General features: G+C 39.5%; 2 protein-coding genes across 3 annotated transcripts in view; both read left to right on the top strand.

Moving 5' to 3' along the window:
- Window positions 1-716: 716 nt before the first annotated feature.
- Window positions 717-4,486, top strand: lactb2 (lactamase, beta 2). The gene is made up of 7 exons (XM_055022297.1): window positions 717-923; window positions 1,554-1,714; window positions 1,843-1,963; window positions 2,064-2,242; window positions 2,945-3,093; window positions 3,651-3,738; window positions 3,834-4,486. The coding sequence occupies exons 1-7, from the start codon at window positions 802-804 to the stop codon at window positions 3,875-3,877; spliced, it is 864 nt and encodes a 287-aa protein (XP_054878272.1). The 5' UTR covers window positions 717-801; the 3' UTR covers window positions 3,878-4,486.
- A 1,840-nt stretch (window positions 4,487-6,326) lies between these two features.
- Window positions 6,327-14,836, top strand: part of LOC129353111 (nuclear receptor coactivator 2-like) — a 48,923-nt gene continuing 40,413 nt past the window's right edge. For both annotated transcript variants that reach the window (XM_055022321.1, XM_055022320.1), the window contains exon 1: window positions 6,327-6,469. The gene's annotated coding sequence lies outside the window, so the exon portion shown is untranslated. The remainder of the gene's footprint in view (window positions 6,470-14,836) is intronic.

Below are 14,836 nucleotides of genomic sequence, written 5' to 3'. Positions count from 1 at the left end.
TAAATGCAAAGCTTTCACATCTCCGGCCAGAAACAGCGACTGTAAAAATATAATTATGCAAAAATCAGGGAAAAAACCCCAAACGAAAATAAAAATTACACAATGCAGAACGACATTTTTTTGTAATAGTCAATTAGTATTATAAAAACGATCCAACATTGTGAAGGTGTAAATATGGTTCACGCAGCAGGAAGAGGACCGGAAGTCCCACAGTTTAACATGACCTGACTTTTTATAAGTGGTTTGATAAAAATGCCAAAACAAGACATTGAACTCAAACGACTAGATCAGTGAATTTAACTCATTTTACATTTTTAAATTAGACTTGCTCTTGGAGTATAATCTAAGTCCCAAAACCTGTTGCTTGTTTTCTGTAAAGGTTTCAAAGTAAAATAGGTTTCAAAGTAAAATAGACAGTGCAAAATAGATATCAATACATTTTTACATTTTTATTTAAAATATTTGAAAAATGTATTGACTAATTGGAACGCATTGAAAATACAATTAAAACGTTTCATATTTGGACACGTAGAGCCCTAAACAAAGTATAATTTCATATTTCCATTTCATTTTGGAGCATATACTTTTTAAAATATATATGTAAATTATAACATTACTTTAGCAATGTTTATTTTTCATTGTTTAAAAAAACAAATATATTCAAACCAAACATTTTATTTTGAAGCAGGCACATCCACCGGAAGTAAACACGTGCGTTTCCTGTTTGCGACGCATTAAAGGTTCTTTTCTGAACTTTTAGCTGTTGAATTGGGTTTTTGCTGCAGGGGAAGCGTCGTGGCGATGAGCGCCATCATTCCTCGGATAGAGCAGCTTTCTGCCAGAGTTGTTCGGGTTCTGGGCTGCAACCCGGGCCCGATGACGCTGCAGGGAACCAACACCTACCTGGTCGGAACCGGGCAAAGGTGACTGCTGTCGACACGTTAGTTCGTGCATTTGGGCTTTTATCGTTGTTTTATGTAGAAATAACCGTTATGAAGTCTGAGGAAGACTGCATGTTCCTATTTTATGCCGCTTTCAACCAAATTCAGCGGGGAAAAAATCCTAAATTTAAGCAACACTTGCTCAAAAATACAGAAAATGTGTATAATTAGTATGAGAACGAGTGCATTATGATTACGTCAGCTTTTACCTCCCTACGGTGCACCTAAATCACATTAAAATTTCTGCAGAAGTCGTATTCTGGGGACATGGTTATTCATAAAAACAGCCAAGTGGTCCAGACTAACTCTGAAGGATCAGGTAGGAAATCATGCACTCGACAAATCTGACCTTCATGGAGCAGTGATGCAAAGAATGCCCAGCAAAATGCTGTCTAATAGAAAACTAACCAGCATTCTCACAGTGACACAGCAGTGGCTGCATCATGATGTCGGCAAGCTGGTCAGAAATGATAATTTTACATCAACTGTTTCTTTTATGCAATATCTTGAGATGGTCTGTAACATTTCAATATGTCACTATTCACTAACAGTTATTTGCTGAACTTCAATCAAACAACAAAACTTTGAATTTCTTTCTGATTTTGGTTTCAGACGTGTGCTTATAGACACTGGAGAACCTGCTATTCCTGAATACATCGGCAACCTGAAAACTGCTTTGGGACAATTCAGCACCAGCATCCAGGAGATCATCGTCACTCACTGGCATCACGACCACACGGGCGGAGTGGAAGACATCTGCAGAGATATAACAGGTTTGGTTTGTTTCTGTGGGTTCAGATAGGGCTGGGCTGTTTGATTCTGGTTTTAATCATTGTGTGTTCCTGCATGATTGCTCACTGAAGGGGATGAAATGAATGAAAACAGTTTTTCTATCCTGCAGGATCTGACGTTAAGGTCAGCAAACTCCCACGGGCCAGCCGGGTCACAGAAATGGCTGGAAGCAAGACGTATTCTTACCTAAAAGATGGAGATGTTATCCAGACTGAAGGAGCCACCCTCAAGTCAGTTCACTTTCACTGGGAACATAAGTTACAACTTCTAAAGGTGAAACGTGTTTGAATGGGAGGTCAGTTATATCTGAGCCAAATTTCCACATTTCAGAGTGCTTTTCACCCCAGGCCACACTGACGACCACATGGCTCTGGTGCTGGAGGAGGAGCGGGCTGTCTTCTCCGGAGACTGCATCCTGGGCGAGGGTACGGCCGTGTTCGAGGATCTCTACGACTACATGAAGTCTCTGAAGATCCTGCTGGACACACAGGCTGACCTCATTTACCCCGGTGAATAGAAAATTTAGCTTTGGCGACATGTTTATACATGGAAATTATTCCTTGGACACGTTGCAATGTGATGTCGCAGATGCTTGATCCCGCCCCGCCTCTCCCTCTGCGGGGCAAAAAGCTGCTCACCAACGATGACAAGCATTGGTTTTCGCTGTTAAGTTGTTCACATAACATGTTAAATCTTAAATGTATGCATACTACGTAAAAGAAAAAAAGGGATGCAGTGCTTTTCTACTAATTGTGAACACTGACAAATAGATAACAAGATCAGGAAGAAGTTTTAATCCAAGAAATAGCAAGAAAGAGAGAAGTAGGTCAGTTTTGGGATCTGTGTGTCGCATAACCGACACAGAGAGCAAGAAAAAAAAGAATGAGTGGTTTTGAGTTGTTCTGATTTTTTATTTTTTATTTATTTTTTGTTTTTTTGGCGCACTGCACTACATTGATAATACCTACATCTCCAGGTTTCATTTAATTAATGACGTTGTTCGACCTCGGCTGCGCGGCTATAGATGGGAAGTAAAAGAAATGGTCTTTTTGGTCTCCAGCGCCGTGTCCAGGCCTGAAACCTCCATATGTAAACAATAACATGCAATGTGTCTATACTGAAATGCTGAGAGCCAAGAACACCGAGTTTTTCACTGCTCCGCTGGGTGGTGGCAGTGTAGATAGCACTGTTTTCCTCATGTTCCTGCGCAGGACATGGACCTGTGGTTCAGGATGCTGGCGCCAAGATCAAACACTACATCAACCACCGAGACCAAAGAGAACAACAGATCCTGGAAGCTGTTCAGGATGGAGCAGGAAAGCCTTTTTCTTCAATGGAGCTTGTAAAAATCGTCTATAAGGTCAGGAAGAATGCTTGGTCTCTTTGAAGCTTTTTATTTTAAGCTCTTGAAAGCACACAGGTGTGAGTGGTGCTAATGTCTTTACTGTGGAGCTTCAACCATAAATAAACACACATGGTCTGCTTTTCTAAGTTAGATTTGTCGATTAAAAAACCTCACAGTTTTGCAGAACCAGAGTTGGTAAGGAACTATTTAAAAACAAAAAAGTGTAAGTGATCCAATTGTTTTTATTACAAACTTTAAAATGAAAATTACCTACTCCTCCCTGAATATTTCAACATGTTACAGGTGTCATAGGGTCATTCCTACCATGTATGTATCATTTATTTTGATAAACAGACTTTCACTCAATTCAGCAAAGGCTTTCAAGTTAATGTGCATTATTTTTAAAAATTACTCAATATCCTCCTTTTAATTTTTACACTGTATTTTACAAAGTTGGAAATATTTTCTGATGAATTTGTCTTGTTAGTGAAGGTTAACTGAACATAAATGGCCAAATCTGCATTGTGTTCAAAGAAACATTACATTTAACCTTTGTGCCTGTTTTTCTCCAGGACACCCCTGAAAACCTGCACCAAGCAGCTAATGTCAACCTGGTTCATCACCTCAAGAAACTGGAGAAGGAAGGCAAGATCACTTTAGGTATTTATCACTTCCTCTGCTGCAATAGCTAATGCAACAATTCATGAACCACTTCAGTTCTCATTCTGGGTTAATCCAAACATGTCCCCCTCCAGTGGATCACTCTTCTACGAGCAGCAAATGGAGAAGTAATCTATGATATCCAGCCAAACTGAGATGAAATAATATAAAAGCAACTTGCAACCTGAGTGATGAAAGTCCATCCAGACGACGTCTGAGAATCCTTTTTGAAACCAAGTGATCACATTACAAAGTGATGCATGTAATTGAAAGCATGTGAATAGAAAAAATTGCATTTTTTTTAACATGTTCCTTTACAAGTTTTTTTTAAAGGGGTACACAACTTGTATGGACCGAGCTGTTGCTTGCATCACAGATTTAAAATGAATCAAACGGTCATTTACAACCTTGACTTAGAAATCTACAGAATGACCTCCTGTCTGCTTGAATTTTCCAAGCTTCTTCAATATTATTTTCATCATACATATTTTCTACACTTGTTTTTACATCAACAATTTCTCTCCTTAATTTGGTAGATTTCTTCCTCTTGAAACTTGTTCTGGACTTTGTGACGTCTGTATGAAAAAAGGTGAACTCATATCCAGGTTACCACTAGGTGGCAGCATCTGCTTAATAACCTGATCTGTCAATTGTTATATTTGAAAAAATAAGAATCCAGTAATATGAAATAGAGTAAAAAGGTTCTATTTTTCTTGATGAGGTTGTAAATAAATAAGATTCACATTGAGACTTATTGTCTGTCTTTAATGCATGTGTTATGTGAGTTCATCTATTTTTCATTGTTAAACTAATGTGTAACTAATTTAATTCTAATAAAATATGACATTTGGAATTTGAACAGCTGAACATGATTCCAACCAAATCATTATGAAGAATCACTATTTAGAGTTCCCTCATTGGTTCTGTTGGGTGACCTCTTGAACTCTGTGGATCTCGTCTGTCTGTATTGACTCATGGCGCTGATGCAGTCTTTCTACATGGGGACTTTGTGTCAGTGCTGCTGTTTTGAAGACAAACCTTTTTAGTATTTGACTGGTGATTTTACTTAAAGTTAGCAAATGTCATTATGAAAGACTTTAACGACAGAAACATGGAGAACACGCAGGTCGATTTGCATTTGGATACCAGGTTACAGAATTTAACGATTTTCCTGACTCTTGGTTCCAACTTTCACTGTCCAACTTTCAGGGAACTTATTGGGAGGTTCCCTGAAAGCTAATTGAAGATTAAAACATAATGTATGTTTCCTGATATGCCTAATGGTTTTCTGATAATTACTTATAATGTTCAGAGTGTGGCCTTGTAGAAACTTTGCGACATGCAGGACTGTTCCAACATACCTTCCTCCAACAACGGTTTCCTAATAGCTTCCTCAAGTTATATTGGCTTGAAGGAAACTGAGTGATTGTTCCCTGAAGACTGTTTGACCTTAAGGAAACTTTCTCAAGTTGTCAGTTGAGACATTCAGTGTTTTTTTTTTTCCTGAAGGTTGACTGCCACTTTTCAGTGACTTTTAGGGAAGTTGAGAGGTTCCTTAAAAGCCCACAAGTTGGTTGCCACAATTGTAGGGTAGGTTGGTCTCCACTTTCAATTTGACTTTAGATCATTCTTAATTAAATGTTTCTCAAAGTTTAAAAAGATCTAGGTTGTCATATGCATGGTGAGACCTTCTGGGTACCTTTCCTAAGTGATGTTTTCCTTAAGTTTGGTTGCAACAACAAACTTTCTTGATTTAACAAGATGATGTTCCTGTGTTTATTTCCCAACTATGGCAGATAAACACCTTGGAAGTTTTCACTTCTTAGTGTTACGCTTAAGGAATTTCAGGAAGCATTCCCCATAGGTTCCTTGTATGTAGTCTGCTTTATAAGTTACAGAATCTGCAGGAATTGTTCCTAGAAGGGTTTTGAAGAAACCTCTCATTTTTGTTGCTAGAAATGGACTAAATGATTTTTAGACCAAATATACGTCAACATTTAGGAAACTCTCTGTCTTATTAAGATAAAGAAAATGCCACTTTGTTTCATTAAAATTTTCAGGAAAAAAAAAATTATTTTGTTTTGGAGAAGCAGAGTGACCCCCAAAGTACTTTCAACTTTGGGATTGTGGCAAAAAGTTTGTACTCTCTACCCTAATGCTTAACTATTATATTCAGGATGACGTTCTGAATGTCATTTACTCTATTATTCAGAATATTGGTTGCAATCCCCAGTTTGAACTTCAGGAAACTTGAGGGAATGACCTCAAAGGTCACTTGTAGGGTTACATCAGTCATAAAGGAATTAGACTATAATCCTTAAAGCGTTCCTTGAAGACTGATTTTAGCTTTGACTTTGAGGAAATACTCTTAAATGGGTTGTTTTATCTCCAACGTTAATGCTGTAAATGACATAATATTCAAAACAGCCAATGCTCTCATCAGACACGAAGACTTTTCCTTCTCAAGTTCCGTTTGAAAGTTTGGATGCAGAGAAGCGGCTGAGCTGGTGGTGTTGGGAGGAGAGGAGGTGGAGGTGCAGCAGGAGGAAGAGGAGGAGGAAGAGGAGGAGGAGGAGGGGGTCCACTAGTAAAGATAAACAGCCGAAGAGCCTCTGAGCCAGATGAACATGGCGGCTCCGGTTCTGGACGCTCCTGCCGCTCCGTCCCGCTGACCGTCGCAGCACCGACGAAGTCCCGGCTCTCCAGCCGCCCATGGCGCCTCAACTCCCAGGTAAGTCTGTGCTCGACCCCCCCAGTGGCGCTCCAGTCCCGCCCCCGGTAGCGGCGGAGGGGCTGTGCAAAGTGTCTGTCAGTTAACATCAAGGTTAACCTACTTTGGGCTGAATTTATCTGGCGCGACGGTGAAGAAATTACATTTATGGTGCGATAATAAAGATTTGACATGGGAATAACAGCAGCCTCCGGGAAATAACGTTTCTGACCGGGAGAAACGTTATTTCTCTCGGTTTTATTTATAAGCGTCGCTCTTCCTCCTGTAATTCATTCAAGTTGGATTAAATCTCCAACAAACTGAACTTGTTTGAGTTCAACGTGGATGAAACGGGACTGAGACGCTCAGGTTTACAGCTGACATCTCAAGTTATTCCGTGACAGGTTCGTTTATCTAGGACTTCCTCAAACATCTCGACCGTCAAGTCGAATCAGCGCAGCTCACGACTTCCGGTTTGGGGTTTCAAAATAAAACGCGAAATGGTTCTGATCCCTAAAATTTTACGGTTTCACTTTGATTGGTTTGAACAGAAATTATTATTTTTTTCCAGTAATTCAATTCAGGAAATTAATTTAGTTTTTTGTTGAGACATTATTCACACATTTATATATTTTAAAGGTGAATTTGTGACTTACAGTGAAACACCATCATTCTGTACCCCCGAAAAGTTCCCAAAACTATTTTTAATAAATACATTTCTGCATTCTGACAAGTTTTTCTACACTGAGTTCAGTATTTAGTTCAGGCTCTTTTTGCATGAATAGCTGCATCAGTGAGACTTGGTACAATAGTGCCACAGATAATCAGCGCTGGTTTTTTTCTGGGATCTCTCCTCTAACTCTTGGGGAAAAAATCATAGATTCGGGATGGTGCTAAGGTTGAGGCAAGCTTTTCACATTTGCCAAAAAACATGTTGATTCCCAGGACTTCTGGAAAAACGGCAGCGTGACAAGTTACCATAGTGGAACATTTTGGGAGGTGTGCTTCCAATTACAATTGGCATAGAATTAAAACTAAATTTGGAAAAACAACATCATAGCAAATCTGGTGCTATTAGTTTTATAGTCTGCATCCTATTTGCTTCTCTAGGTCTGCATATAATTTAGAACAATAAATTCTGCTGGCTATGCCAGGATATCTTAAAAGAAAATGTCTAGACATAAATTTGTGCCGCTGAACAGTTCTCCAGACGACACCAGCAAGTTTACATCTGAATAGCTCAAAGTAAACAAGTACATCAATAAAATAAAATAAAATTAACTGAGTATTTTGGAGAGGCTTAGTCAAAGTCCTGTGCTGTGGTTTGACCTTCTTCAATAAATTCAGCATTTTTATGAATTATTTTCATAAATACTTGTAAATTTTTATGCAGCAAGTATCTTAATATTAATTATCACTTACTCTGCACTTATTTTGAAAGTACATATCCGGTGTTCCTGTAAATAAGAAAGTGATGTTTATAGAGATTTGTTAGGAAGTTGCTAGAAAGCATTAATACAAAATTTAATTTAGTGTCAGGTATTTTTGTTATTTTACTTTATATGTCTTTTTTTTTCAATAATCTATGTAAATGAATAATGACACTGTGCAGAAGGAATCTCTGGACTGCTGACCCAATATGTTTATTTTAATATAACCAATAAAGACTTCATCCTCTTTAATAAGAAGTGACAGATTTCTGCACAGGTCTTCTGGTGTTGCTGAGAAGCCCCATCCACTCTGTACAGAATTCACAATCCGACACGGATGTCATGTCTTAAAAACACATTTTTTATTGATATACGACTGCATGTTTTGCATTTTTTGTGGTGGCTGGTTAAAGCTCTTCGAAGGCAATTGACATACCAACACATAAATCATTTGCTCCGCAGAGAGTATTTTCCGGTATTTTCCCAGTGACATTCTTCCTCTCAGAATCCCTTCTATCACATTGTACTTGAATGCATTCTTGGATCATGGCATCTGAGGAGGATCGTGACACCGGCCAAACGTGTTATTCGGGTCATTACAGACTAGAAATTAAGTGCAGGTTCTGACTTATTGTTTAACTCTGAGGTTTCGCTCTGTCAGCGGAGGAACAAGAATGCGCCTGTGTTTGCTGTTGCGCTGGTATGTTCATGTGAGAAACCTGTCAGTTTGCCTACGTGACAGGTGCCATCTGACTCGTCTGGTTGTGTTATCTTTGAGGGCTGGACTCTTGATTTAGTTTTTCAGGCTCTTTTTAAGGCCTATTTGCTCTGAACTTTGTAAAGGATTACAACAAGTATAGCAGGTTTCCAGAGCCTCTTGGCGTTTAGCCTCCTGCCTTGGAGGATATCTGATTCTTCAGATGCTTTGTTCCCTTGTTAGAAATTTGGAGCAAGTGTGAACTTTGACTGTTCCACAAGGTGAAAAAAAAACTCTTCCACTGTTTGTTGTTGTTCAGGGATCCACTGGATGTGACATAATTGTGTTTCCCAAATGCTTTAGGTATAATTAACCTTACTTTCACTGCCAGGGTAGTAATTTCACCCTTGAAGCATGTGGTTTAGAAAAGTGTTTGTCTATTCTAAAAATCAACCTGTCGTCCCGCTGGAAGAGTGCAGGAATGTACTCCAGATCAAGATCTTAACTTCAGGTTGGCAGCTTGCCCAAGGAGGGATCCTTAGTGGCTTGAATCAACTGAACCACGTGAGAGATCAAGTGACGTCCTGGCCAATGACAGACAGGCAGACAGAAGGAGGAAGGGCTGAGGACGGGCTGCCTATGCAAACAGCATCATTGCAGACAGTGAAGTTACAAAACTATATGGCTAATGTCTCACTGAGCCCTATTCAGTTCATCATTTTAAAGTTGGAGAGAGTATGGCACAACTTCAGGCCTACTAAGACCTACTAAGACATCACTGGTGATAAGACAGGGTCTCATCCCAGTGGTGATGCATGGTGGTGGCAGCATCATGGTGTTGGAGTGATTTTGTTCAGCAGGAACAGGAAAGTCAAGAGTTTATGGGAAAATCGATTGAGCTTAATTAAAGCTATTCTGCAGAGAGGAATGGACACAATTTTAGTGCTAAATACTTTTACCTGGAGTTCCAGAGAAAGGCACACCACACTTTTCAGATTTTTATTGGTGAAAAGGTTCAAAATCCAAGAAAAGCTACTTTGTTTTGGTTTGTCACATAAATGTAGTGAAGTTTGTGGTCATAACATGAGAAAATATTAAAGGTTCTGTGGACATTAAACTTGTGTCTTTTTAGCCAAATATTTACTGATGTCAGACAAATAGACAATTAAAGTTATTGGCTTATTGATAATAATCAGATAACCCTTCATGCTTTTAACATGCTGCTAGCTTAACAACAACAAAATACACCAAATGTATTATATTTTACATATTGGTCTTTTAGGGATAGTTTGGAAGCAGTGCTTCGCCCAAGGACACTTTGATTATGGTGCTGGGCAAACCGCTGTGTAATCAACAACCTTGTGATTGAGAGACGTCTGCAGCCACTGCAAATTATCTTCAAGTTTAACAGAATTTCATGTTTTACCCTTTTCCTAGAAATTACTTTCCTTTTATTTCTTATCCTCTTTACTTCACAGAGCAACATCCTCACTCCAATTGCTGAAATCCTGATAAACCATCAACCAACACTCAAGTAAATGCTTCCTTACCCCACAAAAAGAGATCATTTTAGCATGTGTGTGTGTGTTTCCAGGTCCACTTTGTCCATGAAGTTCCACACGTCCGGTTCATTTTTACATTTATTTAAATGTACCATGGGCGTGTGTCAGCTTGTCTGCTAATCTATGTTTGTTTACGTCCAGCCTTTCTTGCTGCCACTAACTAATCGACCGCACGCTGCCCCTGGCTTTCTGTCACGTAGCAGAGACAGTCGTCTTCCATGTCTGATCCTCCTGAGACCAAGTGCTCTAATTAACCATCACAGGCACATGCACAGACGCACTCACTCAGTCCCAGAGCCGATCCATGGCTCCTTTCAGAACCTCCTGTTTAACTCCTACACCACAATCAGCAACATTCTCTCTGCAAAGTTTAGAAAGAGCCCCATAAGGATATGTAAGGGTGTTATTTTTTAAAATCTAGCAGGCACAGGGAGTTTTTGGGATAAACTATGGCATTAAAAGTCCATCCAGGATTTTAGTAGCATGTGTGAACAGGAAGAAAATGCATTTTTTTTTTTTTTTTTTTTTTTGTTGTGCAAATTTGAAGCTGGCTGCATTGTTGAATTTTCTATGAATTTTTACAATATAAAAATTGTCCTCCCTATTGAACACAATGAGTCAGTGTAAATGAGCCAATCTCTCCCCCTCAGTATATTTTCTTCCAGAAAAAATCAATCATTTCTCATATTCCAACATTTTGTTGTTGAAACTCTGGCTTTCTCATTAAATATAAGAAATATTTAGGAAATCAGCAAAGTTGCTTTGCTTACGGGACGTGAACAGTTCTCTTTTTACAATCTGCAGGAGCCTTCTACGTGCAGACCGCCGTACTTAGAGCTGTGCAGGATTACGCTCCAGACCAGGGAGCCAAGTGCAGCAGGTTGCATAACAAGTGCTAATTTGGTTAGCTGGATCTGACGGCGGCTGTAATTCTCCAGCACTATGACAGCAGAGCAGAGGTGGAGGGAGCGAGTGACTGCACAGGCCTGCAGTTGGATGTCACAAGCTAATGGCATAACAAGCTTTTGCAGAGCAAACACTGCCGCTGGCCAGAGCTCATTCAGATGTTCCCCAGTGAGATGGGTTATCCACACAATAGGCAAAATTCATTCAAGCCAGATTGTAATGCCGCTGTTTGCTACTGTGAGCCTTTTTTTTTTTTTTTAGTTTGACGTTTTTTAAAGATGAAAGTTTTGTTTTTGTGTGTAGTTTTTTATTTAGATGAATGAGTCAGCACAGAACTTTCCTGTCCCCCAGATAATGTGAAAAACTCGTGGAATGTGTCGCAGCTTGGTTTATTGTTTTCATTTGTAGCTGGAGGGCACGTGCTGTAAGGTATTTCAGGAAACAGAACAATTGTAAAAATGAAATGGGTCTCACAGCAAAAGAGACTCATCTATACTACATTAGCTCTGAGAATTAACTAAGAGCTAATGTAGAAGAGACAAGAGCTAAAGAAGAGACGAAACAACAAGAAAATCTCTAATAGGGATTATATTGTGATTTTTAAAACCGATCCAATACAAACTCTTCCAAATATTTGGCTTCAATTTATTTTTCTGACTTTCATCCTGAAAAGTAAAGTGATGCATAGAGTTCACAGTGTGATCTGTGTTTTACATTTTACAGTCCAGAAAGATAACTCAAAATATAATTACTGTCAAAATGAAGGTGTTTAGATGAATGCATATTCATGTGTTAGAATGGCCTAGTTAAAGTCCAGAGAATCTGAGGCCCTCACCATCTAATATGAAAGATCATAAATTATGTTGCAAAGAAGAATGGAGAGAAAAAAAGTCTGTGCAAAGCTGGTAGACGACGTGCGTCTTAACTGTAACTGTAACTGCAAAAAAGGTTCAGGATGACATTTCAACTTGTCACTACTTTGTATTGGTGAATCACATATAAATAAGAAAAGCTACTGAACGTTGTGATTATAATGTGACACAATTAAAAAAAAAAGGTGCAAGAATATATTAGCACATCACTGTGTTGTGCATTTTTTGTAAATGTAACTCTGACCAGGACTGATGCGTGTCTGATGTGTGGTTGCGCTGTAATGCAGCTCAGCGCAGCGACTGATGTCTGTGTTACCATAGAGCTGCTTGGTAACAGAAATTAATCACAGCCAGGAAGTAGGCCGTCTCTCTGCGTGGCCCTCGTTGACTCTCCACAGCTCCCTTGTGCTCTCCCATCAGCGCGTGTGCCTGCGCCGTAGAGTTTTCTTACCACAGTGTCGAGTATGCAAATAATTAACAGTCAAACGCTCCACAGCATCCTGCAGCATATACCTGTGGCTTTGTCTGTGCAGGATGAACTTTGCCTTGTGTTGAAACATGGGGATGTTTAGTGAATTAAGCTGCAGGTAGCAGAGATGGAACAGACACAGGAACATTTGCTGCCGTCTCCAATACAGATGGATGTTAGAACATTATACAACTCTTACAAATGTAAAAAAGTTAAACTTTCAACTTTAATCCATTTATTCAAGAGGGAAAGAATTCCATCTTAACAATTTTTTTTTTGACAAAGTTAAAGATAGTACAAATATTAATATCCTTAATAATCTTGCATCTCCTACTGTAGCCATTTGGGGGGTGCCTTAACAACTGCAACAACCAAAACTCCACCTTTGAGCATCAGTCCCCCACACAGGAGGGGATGTGTGGGGGACTGAGCAGCAGATAGCAGCTTACGCACACTGCAGTGTTGCTTGGAACAATTAACAACATCAGTGGACAGCATATAGAAGGGGGCGTGTCGGAAAGAATAGGAGGTTCTTAAAGGAACAGAATCCAATTTACAGGCATCATGGCTATAATGCGAAGTAAAAATTTGGCTTTGATGTACACAGCATTTTATAACAAGCGTAGGTAACAGAGTTACTCGATTCTGGTATAAAATAGCAGTACATTCCTGGAAAATAAACAAACTCTTTCTAATACCGAGACACAAAGAAGGTATAAACACAACCTTCTTTCTTAGTAATCAAAACCCCCTGCAGAAATGAAAGAGAAATTTACGCAAGAAGGAAATAAATAAGATCACACTTCCTTTTGCTTTGAAATGTTGTTGTTGAAGACTGAGAGATGTTCTTAAATGACATTTTTCCTGCATGTTTCAGTGAGTTATAGTAGCGCATTAACTATTAAACGAGTCTTTTAAACATTTTATGCCATTTGTTGATTTTTTTTTATCCACCTTTGTCTGTCTGCAATGGTTAACACAAACTTCTTCCTGAAATTAATCATCAATCTGAAGCGCATGGAGTCATCGTGCATACAGGAACGACATTCATGCTTGTGTGTGTGATTTGTGAAGTTTGCACAGCAGTTGGGAACAGATCAGCTGTCAGTCCCTCCTACACGGACACACACTGATGCACACACACTAACTGACGAGCTCTGAAAACATGCAACCCTCCCAGCAGTGGCAGGTGCATGCTGAAGTTTCAGCGGTTTGAGTTCTCCAGGATGACTGTGAAGGCTGCAGCAACGACCTATCATCTGCCCTGAGATGTGCACGCGCTGGGAGCAGGCGGCAGCAGATGCTTTGTCTTTGGACGCCAACCAAAAAAACAACTTCTTCTTTTTGCTGCTTTTTCATTTGGTGTTTTTTGGTTACACTAACCCCTCCCCCTCTTTCACACTGGCCCAAATATTAAACTGAACACTAAGAGGTCATAAGACTTGGTTAAGATGCGTTGCATGAATTTGATCAAAAAACTTAACTGATCAAGTTTTAAAAAGTTTTCATACCCCTTGAACTGGTTTACATTTTGTTGTGTTATAAACTAAAACACCAAAGTATTTAATTGGGATCTATGGTACACCAATGCACAGTAGTAGTACATAAATCCAAAGTTGAAAGTTTCAAGCCTTGATACATATTAATAAAATTTAAGTCTGGTCATTAATTGGATCTTTGAACCTCTGTGTATTTTAACTTTTTGTTGCCTCTCATAAGATTTTGTTCATTTTTGTCCTGTATTTCCATCGTTCCTATGTATTTCATAGGAAAAGCTTCCCCATCACCATGTTTTACCACTGGGATGTTGCACAGTTTCAGTTTTCTGTCACATGAAACTTTGTGTGCAGGAGAAATGTTAAGTTTCTCTCTTATCTAAGCAGAGCACCTTCTTCCTCATGCTTGCTGCGGTCCAATTATGACCAAATGGGATTTCCTCCAAGCCTGCCTCTAATTATTTTATAAGAGTTCCCATTGCAACTTTACAGGATACACTAATGTTAATGCACCTGTAAAACCATCTCATCCTAGTGTGAAAATTGCCGTGTTGTCTCTTGTGGGGTCGGCAGGGATGCTGGTGCCTCTCCAATGAACATTTGGGGCGAGAGGCGGGGTCATCCTGGATAGGTCACCAGTCTGTCGCAGAGCAACACAGAGACAGACATGACAAACAACCATGCACACACACGTCATGTTTTTGGACTATGAGAGAAAGCCGATGTACCCGGAGAGATGCATGTACGCATACACAGGAAAAACATGCAAGCTCCATGCAGAAAGACCCCGGGCCGGGAGGCGAACCCAAAACCTTCTACCTTCTACTGTTCAGCCCTGAAATCAGATGAGGATTCCTTTTATGGACTAATAAAGATTGCATTGGATTTTACTTCAGGGTATCAGAGTAATGGGGGCTAAATGCAAATACACTGGACACTTTTAATTGTAATCGCTC

The sequence above is a fragment of the Poeciliopsis prolifica genome, unplaced genomic scaffold, assembly GCF_027474105.1.
Source record: "Poeciliopsis prolifica strain line A6 unplaced genomic scaffold, Auburn_PproV2 SCAFFOLD084, whole genome shotgun sequence".
Taxonomy (NCBI): Eukaryota; Metazoa; Chordata; class Actinopteri; order Cyprinodontiformes; family Poeciliidae; genus Poeciliopsis; species Poeciliopsis prolifica.
The sequence above is the reverse complement of the archived record's forward strand: the minus strand, read 5'-3'. Positions and strand labels throughout refer to the sequence as shown.

Coding starts and splice junctions, on each gene's coding strand:
- lactb2 (XM_055022297.1), top strand. CDS start 802: ATGAGCGCCATCATTCCTCGGATAGAGCAGCTTTCTGCCAGAGTTGTT. Junction 3,094..3,650: donor TTGTAAAAATCGTCTATAAG/GTCAGGAAGAAT, acceptor GTTTTTCTCCAG/GACACCCCTGAAAACCTGCA. Junction 3,739..3,833: donor GGAAGGCAAGATCACTTTAG/GTATTTATCACT, acceptor GTCCCCCTCCAG/TGGATCACTCTTCTACGAGC.